At 48.0% G+C, this 19,604-nt stretch overlaps 1 protein-coding gene across 1 annotated transcript; it reads left to right on the top strand.

Annotated features, from left to right (window-relative positions):
• Positions 1-2,537: 2,537 nt before the first annotated feature.
• AQP8 (aquaporin 8) lies at positions 2,538-10,429 on the top strand (the record flags this gene model as incomplete). Its single annotated transcript, XM_081255158.1, has 5 exons — positions 2,538-2,779; positions 5,472-5,598; positions 7,329-7,543; positions 9,027-9,161; positions 10,381-10,429. 5 exons carry the CDS (start codon positions 2,538-2,540, stop codon positions 10,427-10,429), a joined length of 768 nt encoding a protein of 255 aa, XP_081111284.1.
• Between the last annotated feature and the right edge of the window lie 9,175 nt (positions 10,430-19,604).

Raw genomic sequence — 19,604 nt, 5'->3', positions numbered from 1 at the left:
CAGCAAGGACTGACAGCTAGTTGGCCCAGGAGTCGGGGAGGACAAATATCTGGATCTGAGATTTGAGTGAGCAGTAGAAGTTGGCCAAGAGGGCAAAAGGGAACTCCAAGCAGAGGGGATGGCATGGGCAGGGAGGGGGTGAGGGTGCAGGGCTCACCTGACAAATCCTTTATGGTGTTTCATGTGGCAGGAGTTGAGTCCAGGGTAGACCTGTGTGGCTGCTATGGGAGTTGAGTTTGGCACTGACTGCCACAGAAGGTGCTAGAAAGCTTGAAGTCAGGGAAGGATGGGGTTAGATTGACAGGCTGGGGAACAACAGCAACCACCATGTGGTGTGGTAGAAATTTCTGGGCGTTCACAAAATGCCTTTCTTTTTCCTTCTGGTCACACCGCTAGACTGTTTCCCAGACTCTTCTGTGGCCAGGTGAAGCCATGTGATTGAGTTCTAGTCAATCAAATATGGAAGGAAGTGGTATTTGCCATTTCTAGGCCTACCCCACAAACCACCCCCTGCACAGTCCTCTACATTCTCGTCCCCCATTGGCTGGCTGGTGCAGATGATCTGAGAACCTAGGTGGTGGATCTCCAAGATGGAAGTAGCCTGGCTCCCTGAGTCACCATGTGATGAAGGGCCTGCTCTGGACTATTCTGTGAACAAGGAATCAATTTTTACTATGTTAAGCCACTGAAGTGTTGGGGTTACTTGTTATGCACCTACTCTGACTAATGAGAACCATAATAAGAGCTACTAGTTGTTGGGCACCTGCTCTGAATTGAGCAGTGTACTAAGGGCATTGTCTCACTTAATCTATACACCAATTCTATGGGGATGGGTACCACCATTAGCCCACTTTTACAGACAAGGAAACCGAGGCTGAGAGGGAACCTAGGGGGCACAGGTGGAGAAGCTTGATCTCCAAACCTGGACCCAAGTGCCAAACTGTGCCCTGCTGGTAGCCAGTTTTAAAGGAATGGATTGAAATTGGGTGCGGCATCAGACATAGAGAACAGACTTGTGGTTGCCAAGGGGGTGGGTGGGGAAGGAATGGACTGGGAATTTGGGTTAATGGATGCAAAATATTTTATATAGAATGGATAAACAACTAGGTCCTACTGTTTAGCACAGGGAACTATATTCAATATCCTGTGATAAACCATAATGGAAAAGAATATGAAAAAGAATGTATATCTATGTATAACTGAATCACTTTGCTTTACAGCAGAAATTAACACAACATTGTAAGTCAATTATACTTCAATTAAAGAAAAAAAAAGAAATTGATTGACGCAAGAAGACCAGATGACCTTTTGTGACTTAGCCCACGATCACAAAAGCTGTGTGATCCTGGGAAACTTAACCTTCTGGAATTTCCACTTCCTCATCTGTAAAGTGGCTGTAATAATAGTACCTACCTCATGGGGTTGTTGGGAAGTTTAAATGAGATAATACATATAAGGTACTTAGACCAGTGCCTGGCATGTAGAAAGTGCTCAGTAAATACTAGTTCACATAAATACATATTCTAAATCAGCAGGCACTGGTATTGTGCTTATCATGTGTCTGACTCTGTCATAAACACTTTATGATCTTAACTTATTTAAGCCACACAACCCGATGTCATTGGTACCACCACTATCATCCATGCTGCACGGGAGAAAAAATAAGGTGCAGAGAGGGTAAGCAACTGCTCAAGGTTACTCAGCTGGTTCACGGAGGAGCTGGGATTGAAATCCAGGCAGCCTGTTTGCAAAGTCCACAGGCTTTACCATTGACTCTGCAATCTCCAGAGATGGTCATCCGTCTACACCCTCAGTCCTGGATCAGCCTAACAGTGTGAGTTTGTGGAGGTGTCGGGGCCTCAGGTACAAGGAGGTGTCCTTAGAAGTCCATGGAAAAATCACTGAAGATGAGTTTACAGTTACTTCCCATGTGTGGTCCTGATCTGGCAGGGCCCTCCTCGTGTTCACTCACACACGTGGGTCTCCTCTGGGCCCCGGTGGTGACCAAGGGAGCTGGGGATCAGGGCCCTCCATCTCCTGCTGGGGCAGACCTGGAGCCCTCCCCAGGTGACGCAGCGAAGCCGACACCTTTTGCCTTTGTTGGCAGAAAGCTCAGCAATCCTTGACCACCCCCTGTCCTACCCAGTTAAGGTTAAAAACAGTGTTTCCTCTCCGGGGCCTCAGGGCCACCTCCTACTGGGCTTTATTGCTTTCCTGACACCCTCGGGAGCCTCTGTAGCCCTTTAAAAGGGGCAGAGCCTGTAGTGGGCTGGCAGCCCCCGTCCTGGAGATAAGAGCGTCCTGTCTGGGAGAGCAGGTGCGGGTTTTCCAGCCAGCGCAGGCCAGAGTCCCGTCCTGAGTCACCTCCGCCCTGATGTCTGCAGAGGTGAGTACACTGCTGGCCTCTGCCTCTGCAGCCTGGCCATCCAAGCGGTTGCTGAGAATTCATTCAAGATTGGGGCACTGGGGGGCTTCTTTCTGGGCTCTCCTCCCATCTGTGTCCCCCTCCGTTTCTCCCCCTTCAGGCAGCTGCATCCATGTGTGACCTGGAGTTTGGTGGCATCAAGGTGAAGGAGCCCAGCGAGGGGGGCAGGTGGCGTGGGTGCTGGTACGAGCGGTTTGTGCAGCCCTGCCTGGTTGAACTGCTGGGCTCTGCCCTGTTCATCTTCATCGGCTGCCTGTCGGTCATCGAGAACGGGACCGACACTGGGCTGCTGCAGCCGGCACTGGCCCATGGGCTGGCCCTGGGCTTGGTCATCGCCACGCTGGGGAGTATCAGGTGGGAACAGCTCTGAGCACTCCGCCTCGTGCCAACCTGGGGAGCCAGGGGCTGGGAGCAGAGCTGTGGGCAGGGACCCCTGGGCACATGCCCAGGATCCCAAAAGCAGTGTGGGTAAAATGTGGGTTGGGGGAGGGGTCAGGCTGCTTGGGTTTGAATCCTGGCTCTTCAGCCTATGAGCTCTGTGGCTTTGACTAAGCCACTCCCCAAACCCAAACTTCCCATCTATGAAATGGGAACAGTGGGAGTATTTTCTAAATCTTATTTCTCAAGCCAACACATGAAGGAGAGAGGCCGGGTAACTCGTCCAGAGTCCCATGGCAGAGCCAGGAGGCAAACCCAAGCTGTTTGTCCTAAACCCAGCATCTCCTGGGGGAGGCACGAGAATGAAACGATGTGAAGAGCTTAGTCCATAGTAAGCGCTCAATCACTGTTGGTTGCTGTGTTATTGTTACCTTTAGGATGGGGTTTTGCTCCAGCCTAGGGTAAGGCAGAGTTATGCAGAAGAACCCACCGGTGGGGCAGGGAGGCCTGAAGGGTTCCCCTTGCATAGCCCTCCCCTGGACAGGAGCTCCACCGGGAGGTCGTGGGCTCCCAGGAGAACCAACCGCAATGACACATGTCTTGGATGGAGTGTCTGGCAGGGGCCTCTAGAACCTGGTTGGTCTGTATTTAATCTCACACAGAAAATGGATCTGAGTAAGGAAATTGAAATACTGTTTCCTAGAAAAACAGAATGGAAAGAGAACTTTAACATTTCTCTTTAAATATCTAAGGGAAGCTGCAGGTGGGATGAAAAACACAGAGTCTTCTGTTCGATGATGGGTCCGGGGTTGAAGGCAACCTTTGTCACTGCTTAGCTGGGTGACCAGGGCAATTAGCTGAACCTCTCTGTGTTCAGTGGAATAAAAGGGGATGATAATAATAGCTGATATTTATTGAGTACTAACTATATGCTAGTACTCTATATGAACATGTATTAATTATCTTTGCAGCAGCCTTTATGAGGTAGGGATCACTGAGGCACAGAGAGGTTATATAAGTTGCCCACGGTCATACAGCTCTTCGGTGGCAGAGCTAGGGTTTGAACCCAGGCCAGCTGGCAGGAGAGAACATCGCTTTGCGCTGCAGGAGACTGCCTATCTGGAATGCCAGCCTTTTATTCAGCCATCTGTTTTTTGTCAACAAATATTTATTCAGTACCTACCGTGTGCTCGGCACTGACTCTGAGGTTATTGGAGTGCCCGACACAGCACCTAGCACCAGAGTAGGTCTTCAATAAGTATTTGTTGAGCAAACCATGGATGAGTAAACTAAGAAGGTGTCTTGATTGTTTTACTGTTAATGAGTGTGAAGTGTCCCAGCCCTCTCCTGGTCGAGCCACACTCTGAGTGACAGTGTCTCTCCCCGTTTGGGCTGGGGGACCTGGTGGCGAGGCTGACGGCCGAGAGGGTTCTAAGTCTCCCTCCTGCAGGAGGCCGCCCCACCTCCACCTTCACCTCTCTGCTTTGGCAGAGCCCAGGCTAAGCTTGGTCATGGACCTGAATTGAGGCCAAGTAAGCCTGGCTGCCCCTCTCCCCACCGGTCAAGTTTGAGATGAGCTGGTGCTTCCTGATCCTGCAGGAAGCTCACCCAAGGGCCTGTGCACAGAGCTGCACCGGACAAGTTGGGGCAGCTGGTCCTGAAATGTCAGCATGTTGGACAAAGTCCCTGTGTCCAGAGCCAGGGTCCTCTGTCCAGTCTCAGCTCAATGCCCTGTGTCCATTGGGTGGGCAGGCCCATTGGTGGGCTGTAAACATCCGGGTTGACATGGGGGGGCCTTGGGGTCACTATCCCTCTTCTTGGGTGTGTCATCCCAGGCACCAGGGGGATTGGTGAGCCAACCTCTCAGGATAGTTCCTTCATCTGAGTGGGACCGGATAGGATGCCAATGGGGGTGGCAGGGCACTGGGGGGCCTCTAGGCTCCGGGGCTTGGACTGGTTGAGCATCTTGGTGAAAAGGAAGGCTCTTGGCCCACGACCTCTGGAAGGACCAGCCAACTTGAACCAGCCCTTTGACCTAGGTTCGACTTTGTCTAATCCCCTTCACATCCCAAACTCCAGATCCCAATCCCAACTTAATCATGGACCTCTAACCTCGATCCTGATTCCCAGTGCCATTTCCAGGAACCTCTAATCTCAATTTTACAGGCAACACTAGTCACACTTTCAGACCAAAAATAGGAATTTTACTGGCTGAGTTCCACCAATAAAAATTTTTATTGGTTGAGTTCAGCCAATCAGGAGCTGTTGTTCAGGGCCTGGTTTCTTCTAAGGGGAGGCCAGGATACCTGTTTTGGGCTGTGAGTTTGAAGCCTGGGGTCTCATTCTGACCCGTGGCCACGGCTCTGAAGGGCTGGACGCAGCTCTTAGGGGGTGTGGAAAGAGCTGAGGGACAGTTTCCCACCGTATTCTTGTCTGCGCCACCCTGGGGTCTGGGTGTAGGACAGGAATGGTGCTGCCCTCCCCTCCCAGGCTCTCCCCCACCACTCGGCACCTCGGGGAAAGTGGGCGTAATTTGGTGCCTGTTTTCTACCTGGGCTGCCCTTGACGGACTCTGGCCCCACAAGGCCATCTGGGGAGGCGGTGGGGCTGCTGGGACCCAGTGCCTGGGCCTTGGCCTCACGACTCCTTCTGCTTTTGTGGGTGGCAGTGGTGGACACTTCAACCCTGTGGTGTCCCTGGCAGCCATGCTGGTCGGAGGCCTCCACCTGATGATGCTCCTCCCCTACTGGATCTCCCAGCTGTGTGGGGGGCTGATCGGGGCCGCCTTGACCAAGGTGGGTGATCCCCCAGGGGGCTGGGCTGGGGGCTTTTGCTCTGACGGGGCTGCTGGGGTGGGTGAGGGGCAGGGAGTGGGGACTGTCCAATTCTTTTTTTAAAAATTGATTGGTTGATTGATTGGCTGCATTGGGTCTTCATTGTTGCGCATGGGCTTTCTCTAGTTGCGGGGTGAGCGGGGGCTACTCTTCATTGCAGTGCACGGGCTTCTCATTGCGGTGGCTTCTCTTGTGGAGCACAGGCTCTAGGCGCGCGGGCTCAGTAGTTGTGGCACGTGGGCTCAGTAGTTGTGGCTCGCGGGCTCTAGAGCACAGGCTCAGTAGTTGTGGTGCACGGGCTTAGTTGCTCCGTGGCATGTGGGATCTTCCCGGAGCAGGGCTCGAACCCGTGTCCCCTGCATTGTCAGACGGATTCTTAACACTGCACCACCAGGGAAGTCCTGTCCAGTTCTTTTCCTGTTGCCTCCAATGGGATTGGGTGGACCTTTCTACCTCGGAGGGGACAGTCAAAGGGCCTTTGGTTTCCTCCAAACCCACCCTGTTCTGTCTGTGTCTGGACACAGCCCTCCCTAGACAGACCAGCCCTCCCTCTTTGCCTGCCTGACTTCCTTTTTTTCTTCTTTCCTTCCCTCTCTTTCCTTCCTGCTGTTCTGAAGTCTCAACCAGGGACCCTTCAAATTGGAAGCCTTGCTTGGCTTGTGTTGGGGGTGGGATTGGAGGGAGTGGGGAGGGGAGAAGGGGTGAAGGGGGCACCCTGTTAGCTTGCCTGGGGTTTGGTCTGTGGCTCTAAGCGCTGCCCATTGCAGACTTTGGTCTCGAATCCCATCTTGCTGTCGTCCCTGCCCTGGTCTCCCTGTGCCCCCATTTGAGACCCTGCTCCCCTGTCTGTTTAGAACGGGGCCCGGACCTTGCTGCTCTGATTCCCAATGGAAAGCAGTGCTGGGACTCTCCCTCAGGCCTGGTCACGTGTAAACTTGTCCAACATGATGGAGACCAGTGTGGGGCAGCAGTGGTCATTCACTGGGTGCCCTCCCCCGTCCCCGAGCACTTGGTAGAATCCTCTCATTTAATCTTCAACTTGACTAGAAGCCTGCATCAGTCCTTAAAGAGCACTCCCCACCTGGGCCCAGGGCTGTTACCATGACCATGCCTACTTTACGGAGGCGGAAGCAGAGGCACAGAGAAGGCAATAATTTGCCCAAGTTCAAATGAGCTGGGGAGCAGCTGAGCCTGGATTTGAGTCCCAGGTCCAGAAGCTTGTCTGCACTGCAGTCTTTCCTCCCCAGGTGTCGTGATGACCCCAAGGCCAATTTCCTGGGAAGCCAGTGGGGCTTAAGCTTCAGGGCTCTTCTCATCCCTTCGAAGGGGCCTTTTAGGGGGCTGGTAATGTGTTTACCTGGGTATATGTGTTTGCAAAGTTTGTAAAAATAAGGTATTTTAGTATTCTTTCTCAAAGAGGGTCATATAAGTTACATACCCTTCAGGCCTACAATACCTGGAGCCACCGCTGGGTTATCCCCATTTACAGAAGAGCAATATGAGGCTTAGGGAAGTCCAATAAGTCAGGCAAAGCCGCACAGTAGGAACTGGTGGAGCTGGGATGTGGGTCCAGATATGTCTGACTGCACATTGGACAGGACCCTCCCCTGGCTCAAAGGGATGGGGCCCCTCCTGTCAGCTCCCAGCTGTCTCTCCACCCCCAACATGAGGCTGAGCACTGCTCTCTGCAGGCGGTGAGTTCCGAGGAGAGGTTCTGGAACGCGTCTGGGGCAGCCTTCGTGACAGTCCAGGAGCCCAGGCAGGTGACGGGGGCAGTGGTGGCAGAGATCATCCTAACGACACTGCTGGCACTGGCTGTATGCATGGGCACCATAAACGAGAAGACTCAGGGTCCTCTGGCCCCATTCTCCATCGGCTTCTCTGTCACCGTGGACATCCTAGCAGGGTGAGTGCCCCTTGGCTGTGGGACCACAGTGCTCAGCCCTGGGCCGAGGCTCGCCCCTGGAGGAGGGCAGGTCTGCTGAGCTTACCTGAGGGCTACCAATAGAAGCCACACAGGTAATGTAAACGGGGGAAGTGGGCTGGCAGGAGGCAGACAACAGGGAGTGGTGGGGACTGTGGCATCTAAGGAGGCCACGACCACGCACCTTTGATAAGTTATCGCTGTGTGGGAATATGGGCTTGGGGTGACCCTTCTAATTTCATTCTAGGGAAGTCAGAAGACTGGATTTTTATGTGAATTTTCTACTTTTTGTAATATCAATAAACCATTTCTGTGGACTGTGTTTATCCTGCCAGCAGGCAGCCAGGTTTTAGCCTCAGACTTAAAAGAGCTTCCACACCCATTGTCTCGTTTATCTAGAGCCTCTCATTAGGCTTGGGAAGGGATTAAGGAGACAAAGGATTATTTCTTCCCTTTTATATATGAGGAAACTGGGGCCCAGAGAGGACACAAGTGACTTATTTAAGGTCATTGGGAAGTGGCAAATTAAATGAGAGATCTGGGACAAGGGCCCTGCTAAATACAGGGGATGAGGGAGCTCCTTCCTACAGGCCAACTCCTTCCTTTCCTCTTGGACACAGGATCAAGTGTAACCTTTCTCTCCTCTGCCTCCAGCTCTAAGTCATCCTCTGGGAGGTGGAGTCTGGGGAAATGCATGTGCAGAGCTGTGGCAGTGCTTTGATGCCTCCTAGTGGCTTTTGGTTCACTTATAAGCCTACTGACTCATCCAGTTGGCTTTGGCTGCTGGCCTCAGGTGGGGCCTGTGAGGGGTGAGGCCTGAGTGAGGACCCCAGCTTGAGCGAATGGGGCAAGGGTACAGACATTGGGACTAGAGGGGTGCTGTTGGGGGACAGTCCCTCTTTGGGAGATGCTGGGTCCCTAGCTTGTGGTGCAACAAAGGCCTCAACCAGCTCAGCTAGATTAGAGTTAGCACTTGCACGTGAATTATAGAGGAAACATGGGCTCTATATGCGTTTCCTCATTCACTCCTGAAAACAACCTATGAGATATGTACTTTCATCTCAGCTGAAACACAGAGAGATTAAACAAAGATCATAGCTAGAAATAGCTGGGCTGGGTTTTGAATCTAGGTCTGCTTGACCCCAGAGTTCATATAGCTGAAAACTGCTTACTTTGCCTTATCAACTCTGGAGGAGGAGTAGATCCATTTTCCTTCCTGCCATCACTGAACAGGCACTACTTGCCCATTCTTCTAGAAGGGTGTGTGGGCAGTGGCAGACTGTAGGGAGGACTCTGGGGAGGGGTCAAGCCTTTCACTTTGGAACCTCCCAGACCGCCATGATATGGTAGCTTAGAGGGCGTTTCTGGGTAGCGTGCGACTTAGGCCTACTTGGGGAAATGAACTTGGGTGAGTCGGGGCTCCTTGGCTGAGATTCTACCGACCATTGTGGCTGGGTGTTTGCAGGGGAGCTGTGTCTGGAGCCTGCATGAATCCTGCCCGTGCCTTTGGACCGGCTGTGGTGGCCAACCATTGGGACTTCCACTGGATCTACTGGCTGGGCCCGCTCCTGGCCAGCCTGCTTGTAGGAGTGCTCATCAGGTAGGAATGTGACACAGGGTCATGGCCCATCTGGTGGGCATGGTGACAGTTCCTAGAACATCCAGGTCTAGAGGGCTAGGGTCTCGCTTGGGTTTGGAGAAGAGAGGAGGAAGCCTTCTTCAGAGGCAAAGATGATGGCTCTGGGACCTTTGGTGGCAAGTGACAGAAATCTATCTGAACACAGCTTTCATCATAAAGGGGAACTCATTGGCTCACATAATTGAAAAGTTCACAAGTGGCCCTGGCTTTGGTGGGAGCTCAGACAGTGTCTTCAGGGCTTGGTCTTTTTAGGCTCTACTGTCCTCCGGGTAGATTTCATGCTTAGATAGGCTCTCCAGTAGAGGCAAAGATGCCCACCAGGCACTCCAGACTTACATCCTAGCAGCTTAATAGCTGGAAACAGAGGAAACAGAACAACAGCTCTTACAAAGGTCCTGGCTCTGCTGTTCTCTGAGTTGGACTGGTCCAGCTTGGGCCATGTCTACCTCTGAATCGATCTCTGTAGCCATGGGGCCAGGCACTCTTATTGGCTATGTCTGGAACATGAATCTTATCCTGGAGTTGGGGTGAGGTCAGCCCCATCTGAACAACTGTATGGACTGAAAGTAGGGGAGGAATAGCTCCCCACAGGGGTGTTTTACAACTCCAGGGACCCTATCCACATAGAACACCATGTTAGTGGTGTCCCCAAGAGCATGCATGTCATGAGATGCCAATAAGACACAATGTGAGCAGTGCTCCCTGGAGCTGGGCAATGGGTAATAAGGTTGATAGTGTTATCAGAAGGATAATATCTGCTCAACTGCTTCTCCTCCAGCTCTCTTGTGAACCTCAAGGATCCAGAGTGTCCTCTCTTTCTGCTCCAGGTTGTGCAGGGATACAAGTAGGTACAGTGCCCGCCGTCTGGACGAGGACAGGCACTGGGCTGAGCTGATCTAGACTGCTTGCATCGCTGCCTAACTGCAGTCCTGGCTTAGCCTATGGATTAGTGAAAAGCATCTGATGCTTTCAGAATGGTAGAGATGGGGATCTTCAGGAAAAGGGTTAGAGACCCAACAGGCAAGAGTTTCTCCCTCTCCCCAGGGAGATCTGGCTGTTGAGGCTGGAGAGGCTCAGGAAGGCATCTCTCTGGAGCATTCTGGGCCTGGAGACATTTGATGGAGGGTGGGTCTCTCCCACCCAGAGACTCAGAGACCTCACTGGGCCACCATTTTTGTAGGTTCTTCATTGGAGATGGGAAAACTCGCCTAATACTAAAGGGGCAGTGAAGCTGTGATGGTGGAATTCCTGCCACCCTAGGGGCCCTCAGTGGACCTGTCCTGGACTGCAGACCAGACAGGTCTGCATTTCCTGCCGGGGCAGAGCTCTGAGAAATGACTGATACGCTTCTCCTGACTTGGGTCTGGCTTTTCAGATGTGCTAGTTGCTGTGAATTCCTTTGTGCTCATCAGAGACCTCAGCCTGGGGAATGTGTTGCCAGCAATGCCCAGAGACAGATAGAAACAAGCATGACAGAAGAGCTTTTCTTGACAGGGAGGGTCCCAGGAGCAGAAGAATGGGTGGAAGAGGTGGCCGTTTATGTGTCTCCGCTCACTTCCCTCATCCCCTTTCTCCTTCTCTTGTTCCCCGATCCCTCTGTTACAGAAGGCCCTTCTTTGGTCTGTTTCCTTGCGGCCTGTGCTGTCAATCTAGCTTTGCAATAAATAGTCCAATGTTTCCTTCCGTGTGCCCACTGGCTGGCCTTTCCTTTCAGAAATGGACACCACTGGGGGGAGGCAAAAGTCTGGGTTGAGCTTTAGCTGTCCAGAGTCTAATTAGCTCGAGCCCAGCTTAGAGTCCAGGGCCAAGGCAGGTACTTAGAGTGCAGACCAACCCAAAGCCCATCTCCCTGTCAGCCAGAGCCAAGGGAGCTCTCTCTGGAGCTCAGAGTGCATTCTGGAGTCCAGTTTGGACTCTGGTCAGAATCAGTTCCAGATCACAGACCTCAGACCCTGCTGAAAAGCCCAATGCAGACTCCAGGGCATGGTTTAGTGCCCAAAGCTATCCAGGACATGGACTGACCCACTCATGGCACTCCAGCTGCGGATGCATGTGGGTATGGGGGTGGACCAGAGCTGCAAGGATTTCCCAAGGAAATATATAATGTGGCCTAATACAGGTCTGGAGAGACAGAGGCATTTAGATGGAAGATATGAGTATAGTGAATAACAAGTATAAAAAAGAATAAAAAGACACGTTCTGAAGTTTACACCTTAAAAGTAGAGTGTGTGTCTTCTCTACAAGAATCTATGGGTAATTTATGGAAGGTGATCATTGTAACACTGCAAAGGGGTGCTAGGGAAAAATAATTCTCAACAACGAACAAAAACATCACCCACTTCTACCAGACAAGCAAAACACTCACCTGAGTAAAAAGGAAGAAAATGCTCACTGGAGAATATTATCAATACAATGAGAGATTGCCTGTTGAGAAAATGGACACTACCCAAATACCCAAGACATTTTGGAGAAAAAGAGAATAATAAATTTCAATAACAACAAACCTAAAGAGAAGAGCTACTCAGACAACCTATGTTCAACGATGTGAAGGTAATTGTAAAAATAGCTACTGACACTAACTGAACACTTTCTACATGCCAGGATCTGCTTTGTGTTCGAAGCGTGGTAATTTATTTCATTTTCACAGGTACAGGTACAGGTACATATTATTGTTATTATTATTTTTCATGTTACATATGAGGAAAGTGAGGCACAGAGAAGTCAAATTATTTACTCAAGGTCACTCAGCAAGTAGCAGAGCTGAGATTCAAATCCCAGTGGTCTGGCTCCAGAGTCTGGGCTCTTATACTGTTCATGTAATCTTAAGACATATAGCTGCACTTAAAGACAAATAGCGGGGGCTTCCCTGGTGGCACAGTGGTTGAGAGTCCGCCTGCTGATGCAGGGGACACGGGTTCGTGCCCCGGTCCGGGAAGATCCCACGTGCCGCAGAGCGGCTGGGCCCATGAGCCGTGGCCACTGAGCCTGCGCGTCCGGAGCCTGTGCTCCGCAATGGGAGAGGCCACAACAGTGAGACCGCAAAAAAAAAAAAAAAAAAAAAAAAGACAAATAGCGAACATTAACTCATGGGGTTAAGAACAAACAGAATTGTTAACAGGGGAACTGTGCAATATAATAGGAAGAGCCGTTAGGGTTAGTCAGGAAAGGATGAGTCTTTGCTGGAAGGACATCTAGTAAGAACTTGTTATTTATCCAGTAGATCAAATGAATAGGCGGAGATAGGAAAGGATGGTAAATGATGTGCTCAAAGAACCCAAGTGAAGAGAGGAAAGGCAAAGAACTCAATGAAGGCAAATTCAAGACCCAACGTACACACTGATGGACCTACTTAAGTTAAGAAGTAGGACTCTGGAGTCGGCTGAACCTGGGTTCAGATCCCAGCTTCACCACACTTACTAGCTGTGTGACCCTGCCTGGGCAATTTATTTAAGCTCTCTGAGCTTCAGTTTCCTCAGCAACAGGCATATTGTGTGGGTCCAATGAGTTAATGCAATGGGAAGGACTTAACATGGCACCTAGCATACAGTAAATGTTCAGTAAAAGTTTGAAATCAGAAACAACACATTAGAAAACTCACAAAAGTGAAAAACATTAAAAGTTACTACATCCTTTGGTGAAATAAATAATAAAATCAACCTTTGGTAAATCTAGTAAATAACAAAATAGCTATATATATATATATATATATATATATATATACATGTATATATACACACCCATACACACACATGCATGCACGTGTACAGCTAACATTTATTATTATGTGCTTGGCACTGTGCAGAATGCTTTCCATGCCTATTTCATTTAGTCCTCACACAACAATCCCATGAGGTAGTGTAGTGGATTGAATAGTGTCCCCACTTAAATTTATGTCCACTTGGAACCTCAGAATGTGACCTTATTTGGAAACAAGGGCTTTGCAGACCCAAGTAAGGTAAGGGTCAAGATGAGACCATACTGGATTAGAGTGTGCCCTAAATCCAATGAAAGTGTCCTTAGACAGAAAAGGACACAGAGAAGGTGGCCATATGGAAGGACCAAGGCAGAGTTATGGTATCACATGATAGTACCAGGAGTCACCAAGAGCTAGAAGAAGCAAGGACGGGTTCTCCCTGCGGCCTTTGGAGGGAGTGTGGACTGCTGACGCCCTGATTTCAGACTTTTGGCCCCCAGAATGGTGAGAGAATAAATACCTGTTTTTTGTTTTGTTTGTTTGTTTTTTGCGGTATGCAGGCCTCTCACTGTTGTGGCCTCTCCCATTGCGGAGCACAGGTTCCGGATGCGCAGGCTCAGCGGCCATGGCTCATGGGCCTAGCCGCTCCGCGGCATGTGGGATCTTCTCGGACCCTGGCACGAACCCGTGTCCCCTGCATCGGCAGGTGGACTCTCAACCACTGTGCCACCAGGGAAGCCCCAATACCTGTTTTTTTAAGTCACTGAGGTTGTGGTCGTTTCTAGGGACAGCCTCAGGAAATGAATACAGGTAGCCACTCTTACTCTTCCCATTTTCCAGAGGAGCAAATGGAGATCCCAAGAGATGACATTACCCAGAGTCACATGGTTAGTACATTGGTGGAGCCAAAATACAAGGTACGTTTGACTGCAGGGTTCATGATCTTTGTCATCACAGGTTACTATTGCTGAATAAGGGACAGTATGTTGCCTGACTACTTGCCCCTTAGTCCCCCATGAAGAGGGGGACAGAAGGACGTGTATGGTAACTCTTCTCACTCACTAACTTGCAGTTGGATTTCAAGTCCTGCTCTCCATGTCAATTTCTAGACCACAAGCTCTCAAGAGGAAGATCGATGTCAATTCCTCTTTGTGATTCCACATTATTTGGCTCACTGCCGTATAGAAGGGACTGAGTACTTGTTGACTGAAAGAATGGCATAGGCTGATCCTAATGACTCTCAAATTCATTCTGACCCTACAGAGTAGAATCCAGAATTGACCCAGATCACCTAAATTTACCTCCACCCGACCTCCTGTCTTCTCAGGAACAACGAGGTCACAGAATTTTAGGATGTTAGAGCTGGAAACTCTATGACAGTAGTAAAAAGCAGTTGCTACGAGTTTGGATTCTGAGAAAGATCCAAATTTAAATCTCAGAACATTGGCTTTTTTGCTGTATAAGTTTGAAGAAGTTATTTAACTTCTCTCAGCCTCAGTTTCCTTAAAATGGGAAAGCTGCCTCAGAATGTTTGTGAGGATAAGTGTTTGTAAAGCATTAGCACAATGCCTCATACCTAGTTAAGTGGACAATGTGATAGCTCTTACATTTATTATTGTCTAATCAAAAAAAAATTTTTTCCCCCGCACTGTGTGGCACGCAAGATCTTGGTTCAAACCCGTGCCCCCTGCAGTGGAAGCGCAGAGTGTTAACCACTGGACCGCCAGGGAAGTCCCTCTAATCAGAGGTTTGGAAATGTGCAGGTATCAGAATCATGGCAAGGGAGTGGAGCTCTGGCAAGAAGATTCTAAACGGACTTTGCACGCATGTATTTTCTCAGTCAACTATCTTCATATAAGGATCTTTGGGCCTCTTGAGGGGAAAATGTTGGGAAGCACTCATGCTGTCCAATCCCAAAACCCAGAGAGGCGAGCTAAATAATTTGACTGTAATCACACAGTGATCTAGTGGCAGAGCTCAGTTAGAATCCAGGATTTTGGACACACTCTCTAGTGTTTTTTTCTACTGCAGCAGGCATGTGCTGCTTTAGACCCTTGGAGCACAAGTACTGATTCATTTCCTTTTGCGAGAATTGGTTTGAGTCCTCACATTCTGTGTTGTTGAGAAGCCTAGTATTATGTTCTCGCATCTTCCCTCACCAGACTGTCCAAGAACTCTGAGAGTTTAAGCAATCCAAAGGGGAAATATGCCAGTCTTCTACCTTCATGTCCTAACTTTTAATTTTAATTTTATTTTAAAAATATTTATTTATTTATTTGGCTGTGCCAGGTCTTAGTTGCAGCATGAGGATCTAGTTCCCTGACCAGGGATCGAACCCAGGCCCCCTGCATTGGGAGCATGGAATCTTAACCACTGGACCACCAGGGAAATCGCTTTATTTTACTTTTAATATTAAAAAAATTTTTATTGAAGTATAGTTGATTTACAATGTTGTGTTAGTTTCAGGTGTACAGCAAAGTGATTCAGTTTTATATATATATACTTTTTCAAATTCTTTTCCATTTTGGGTTATTAAAAGATACTGAATACAGTTCTCCGAGCTATACAGTAGGTCCTTGTTGTTTATCTATTTTATCTATAATAGTGTACATCTGTTAATCCCAACCTCCTAATTTATCCCTCCCCACACCCTTTCCCCTTTGGTAACCATAAATTTGTTTTCTGTGTGAGTCTATTTCTTGTTTTGTAAATAAGTTCATTTGTATCATTTTTTAAGATTCCACATGTAAGTGATATATTTATCTTTGTCTAACTTACTTCACTTAGTATGATAATCTCTAGGTACATCCATGTGCTGCAAACAGCATTATTTCATTCATTTTTATGGCTGAGTAATATTCCATTGTATAAATATACCACATCTCCTTTATCCATTCATCTGCCCATGGTCTTCCTGCTCTAACTTTTTACTTCGTGCCCGCTGCAGCTGCATTTTATAGCTGAGTCGGTCACACTTGTCTCGGCCAGGGTGGTTTCTAGAAAGAAGGGTTGTTTACTGACAGTTCCACAACTTCCACACCAAGCACACCTGTGTGCTCCACGGGCTCCATGCTCATGTATCCAAGCAACTCTTAAAGCCGGGCCTTTCGGGTCTTGCCCCCCATCCCCTCTATCCCCACACTGCCATTTTCCTCCAGTCCTACCACCTCAAAGTGGGTTCAGGCATTCGCCTCTCTTGGGACCCAAAACCATTGTTTCCCCTCTGAGTCCCTGGACCCACCATGGTGTTTGGAGGTTGTGACTAGCTTTGTTCCTTTTGGTGTTTGAAACACAAAGCATTCATTCTCCTCCCTTAAAATCTAATTGCCTTAACTGATTTATAGGAATTGAAAATTTGTAGCCTTAGAGATTTTTTTCCCCTTAGAGATTTAAAGTCTCTCGTCTAACTCCCAGACGTGGGTCAGTTCACAGACTTAAATCTCTATAAAAGAATGGAAGATCAGGTAATCTTGTGCAAGGATTCTGATGTAACAACGCACATGAATATTCTGAGCCTTTTTTTTCTTTTTAATATTTATTTAGTTTTTGGCTGCATTCAGTCTTAGCTGTGGCACACAAGATCTTTCATTGCGGTGCGCGGGCTTCTCTCTAGTTGTGGCACGTGGGCTCAGTAGCCCTGTGGCATGTGGGATCTTGGTTCTCTGACCAGGATCAAACTGGCATCCCCTGCATTGCAAGATGGATTCTTAACCACTGGACCACCAGGGAAGTCCCTATTCTGAGCCTTTGTCTCTGTTTCCTCTAAAAAGGTTATGGCCATTTACTCAAGGAAAATGTAGAAGATGTAGAGGGACTCTCAGATACTGACCCTGAGCAGTTATAATCCTTGAGAACCTTGGGTGCTATTGCAGTTGGCTGCTTATAAAGTCCAGGTGAGAGATACACTTTGTCTGGAATCTACCTCATGTCTAGGTGAACTGGCTCTAAATCCATCCTATGGTTCTTCTTACAGTTTCTAAGAGTAGAGTTGGAAATACATCCTCGGCAAGTGACAAAATCTCTACACTGACTCTATGACCCATGGAGTTGGAGTTGTTACGGGAACAAGGGCTAAGTGGAAGCCACTGGGACTCTTTAAATCAAATAGTAAACCAAAGGCACCACCATATCTGGGGAATTCATGTCAAGACTTGTTCCAGCAGCAGAGGCTGTGGTTGAGTGCCCCTTCAAGAACACACGCAGTGTGTGCCTCCAAGACTAACTCCACTCTAGAATTAGAGCCAAACATTTTCTGGGACAGTGGCAGTGACAACTATCAGAGGACTGCAGCACAGAAATAGCTGTGGACTCCCAAGAGATCCCTGCTAGCTGCGGGGAGAACAGTGGGCTGGAATGAAACTGAAATTCTCTTGAGCTACGAGGATCAGCTTTTATTATCCCTTGGATAAGTTCTCTTTTTCCTTAATAGAAGACAGCCTTCAAATTATGGCAAAAACCAATGGGAGTCATTTATTTTAGACATTTATTTCACATACAAGTTTTCAAGAAGACATCTAAGTGAACATTAATACAAAACAATGAGTAGACATACATTTATACTTGGAATGCATTCAGAGGTAAAGGCTTATCGCTACACAAGTCACTCAGATGCTCCTTGCATTTGGGGCTTCCCCAGCTCCCTCAGAGTTGAATCGTGTCTGTCACTGGGCACCAGAGCTCACAAAATAGGCTTTCTCCACTGCAGCTACCTGCCACTGCCTATCGAGGTGACTCAGGGGCTGCCTGCGGTTGAACATGAGTGATTTGTCCTTTCTCCTCACTGAGCAAGCTCCCGGACTGCTCACAGCATCCTCTTGCTAAAATATGGGGTGGATTCAATGCGGCCCGAAATGCTGCCTGTGGTGGTAAGTCAGGGCAGTGGCCTGGTCTTATAACCTCTTCCTCTCTACACGATGCCCCATAGCCTCACAAAACATCAGAGCCAGAGCGGTCTTGGCAATCATGCTCAACTTCTCTTCAGATAAGGATATCAGGCCCAGAGAGAGGCTGATTTGTCCAGCAACACTCAGAAAGTGGTAGCGACAAGAATGAAACTTGTCTTCTGGCTTCTGGTCTAACGCTCAGTCTACGTGCAGGCTGCCCTGAACTGTTTAAGCATATTGTGAAGTTTTCCTCTTTAAAAAAACTCAGGTTTCCTTCCAGATGAATAAAGTAGGTTGTATGTGTATAATAAAAATGCCAGTAAGAATCACGGCATTTGTGGAAGTAACAAAATAAGCCTACGCAGGGATACAACCAGGTTCCAAAGTGCCTCGGGTAAGAGGTCAGAGAATAAAATGCCTACTTGTTTGCACCACTTTAAAAAAATAGGATTTGGGGTAATTTTTAAAGAAAAAATACAGTATTAGATAAATATAGATTTAAGTAGTTGATTGAGGTGAGTTGTAAGTTCTGTTTTTGTAAGTTTCTTTGTTCCAGCAGCCAGAAGAAAGAAAAGCAGTAAGTTGTAAAAAAAAAAAAAAAAAAAAAATAAGTGTTTGTAAGGTAAATTTTTTTTTTTTTTGGCTTTAGGATCAGAACTCTGGTACTGAGACCTAGGAAGAAACCTACTCCTAAGGATCTTCATAAAGGCAATTTATGTGAAATGAGACACAGTAATCAGAGTATGACTGTTCATTTTGACTTTCATGCTCCACCTTAAAAAAGATAAAATACAAACTGCCTTGGTCTAAGATGGTGGGTAGGACTTTCTATTTCTTCAGAAGCAAAGTCCAGTAAGTTAATTTAATACATGTTCAAATAGCCCACTTACAACTGGGAAAAGGTAAGGGAACCCAAATCTCACCTTAGCTTGATCCCAGACATATGAGAGACAGAATCGAATCAGTTTATTCCACTGGAGGAGGAATGGTTCTTGAGCCTTTCCTGCCACTGGGGAAATTGAAGCGACAGAGGTAGAGAATACGATTTTAGGCAAATTAGAAAAACTTTTTGCAAGTGAAGGTGATTTTTTCATTAATAAACTCATTATGTTCCGTAATTGACATGAACATAATTGACATTACCTTTTGCTGCACTACTTTTTCCATCATATTGCAAGTTCCTTGAGCACAGAGACCATGCTTTTTTTCATTTTCATATCCCTCACTGTGCCTAGAACATAGCCTTACACATAACAGTGCTTAATAAATACTTGAGTAAATCTACTTTCCTGAATCATGCTTCGATATAATGATCAATCCTGCGTACCTATTACTAAGTGGTGATTTCTATTAATGTGCGTCGTCTTTAGAGTTAGAATTCCAGAACATCGACACAGTACAAGCACACGCCCACTGGCACCACACACACCTCACTGTGCTAGGCACACTACCAACATGAAACTGCACTTACCATTAGAAGTCTATAATTCAGACAACACAGAGGAAATCAACCTACTGAGATGTGAACAATCCTAACATTCCTAACAAATGTACAAAACATTTATCAATGTTTACCTGAGTCACCTGCCTTCCAACAGGCCACACCTGATTCTGGCACCGTAAGTTGGATTTCTTTCTACACTGCCTACCCTCCTTGGTACTTTGTTGAACAAGTTTCAAAAGATTCAAACATACTCAGATGTCTTCAAATAAGAGAGCATCTGACAAAGGAAAGGAGAGATAACATCAAAAAAATGATCTACAGCCCTGACTCTGGTTATCTTCCCACTAAACTTATGACTTCTCCCTCCCCAAAGCAAAGCCCCC

The sequence above is a fragment of the Mesoplodon bidens genome (assembly GCF_964165515.1).
Source record: "Mesoplodon bidens genome assembly, chromosome: 15".
NCBI classification, from domain to species: domain Eukaryota; kingdom Metazoa; phylum Chordata; class Mammalia; order Artiodactyla; family Ziphiidae; genus Mesoplodon; species Mesoplodon bidens.
Note: the sequence above shows the minus strand (reverse complement) of the source record. Positions and strands in the feature narration are given on the sequence as shown.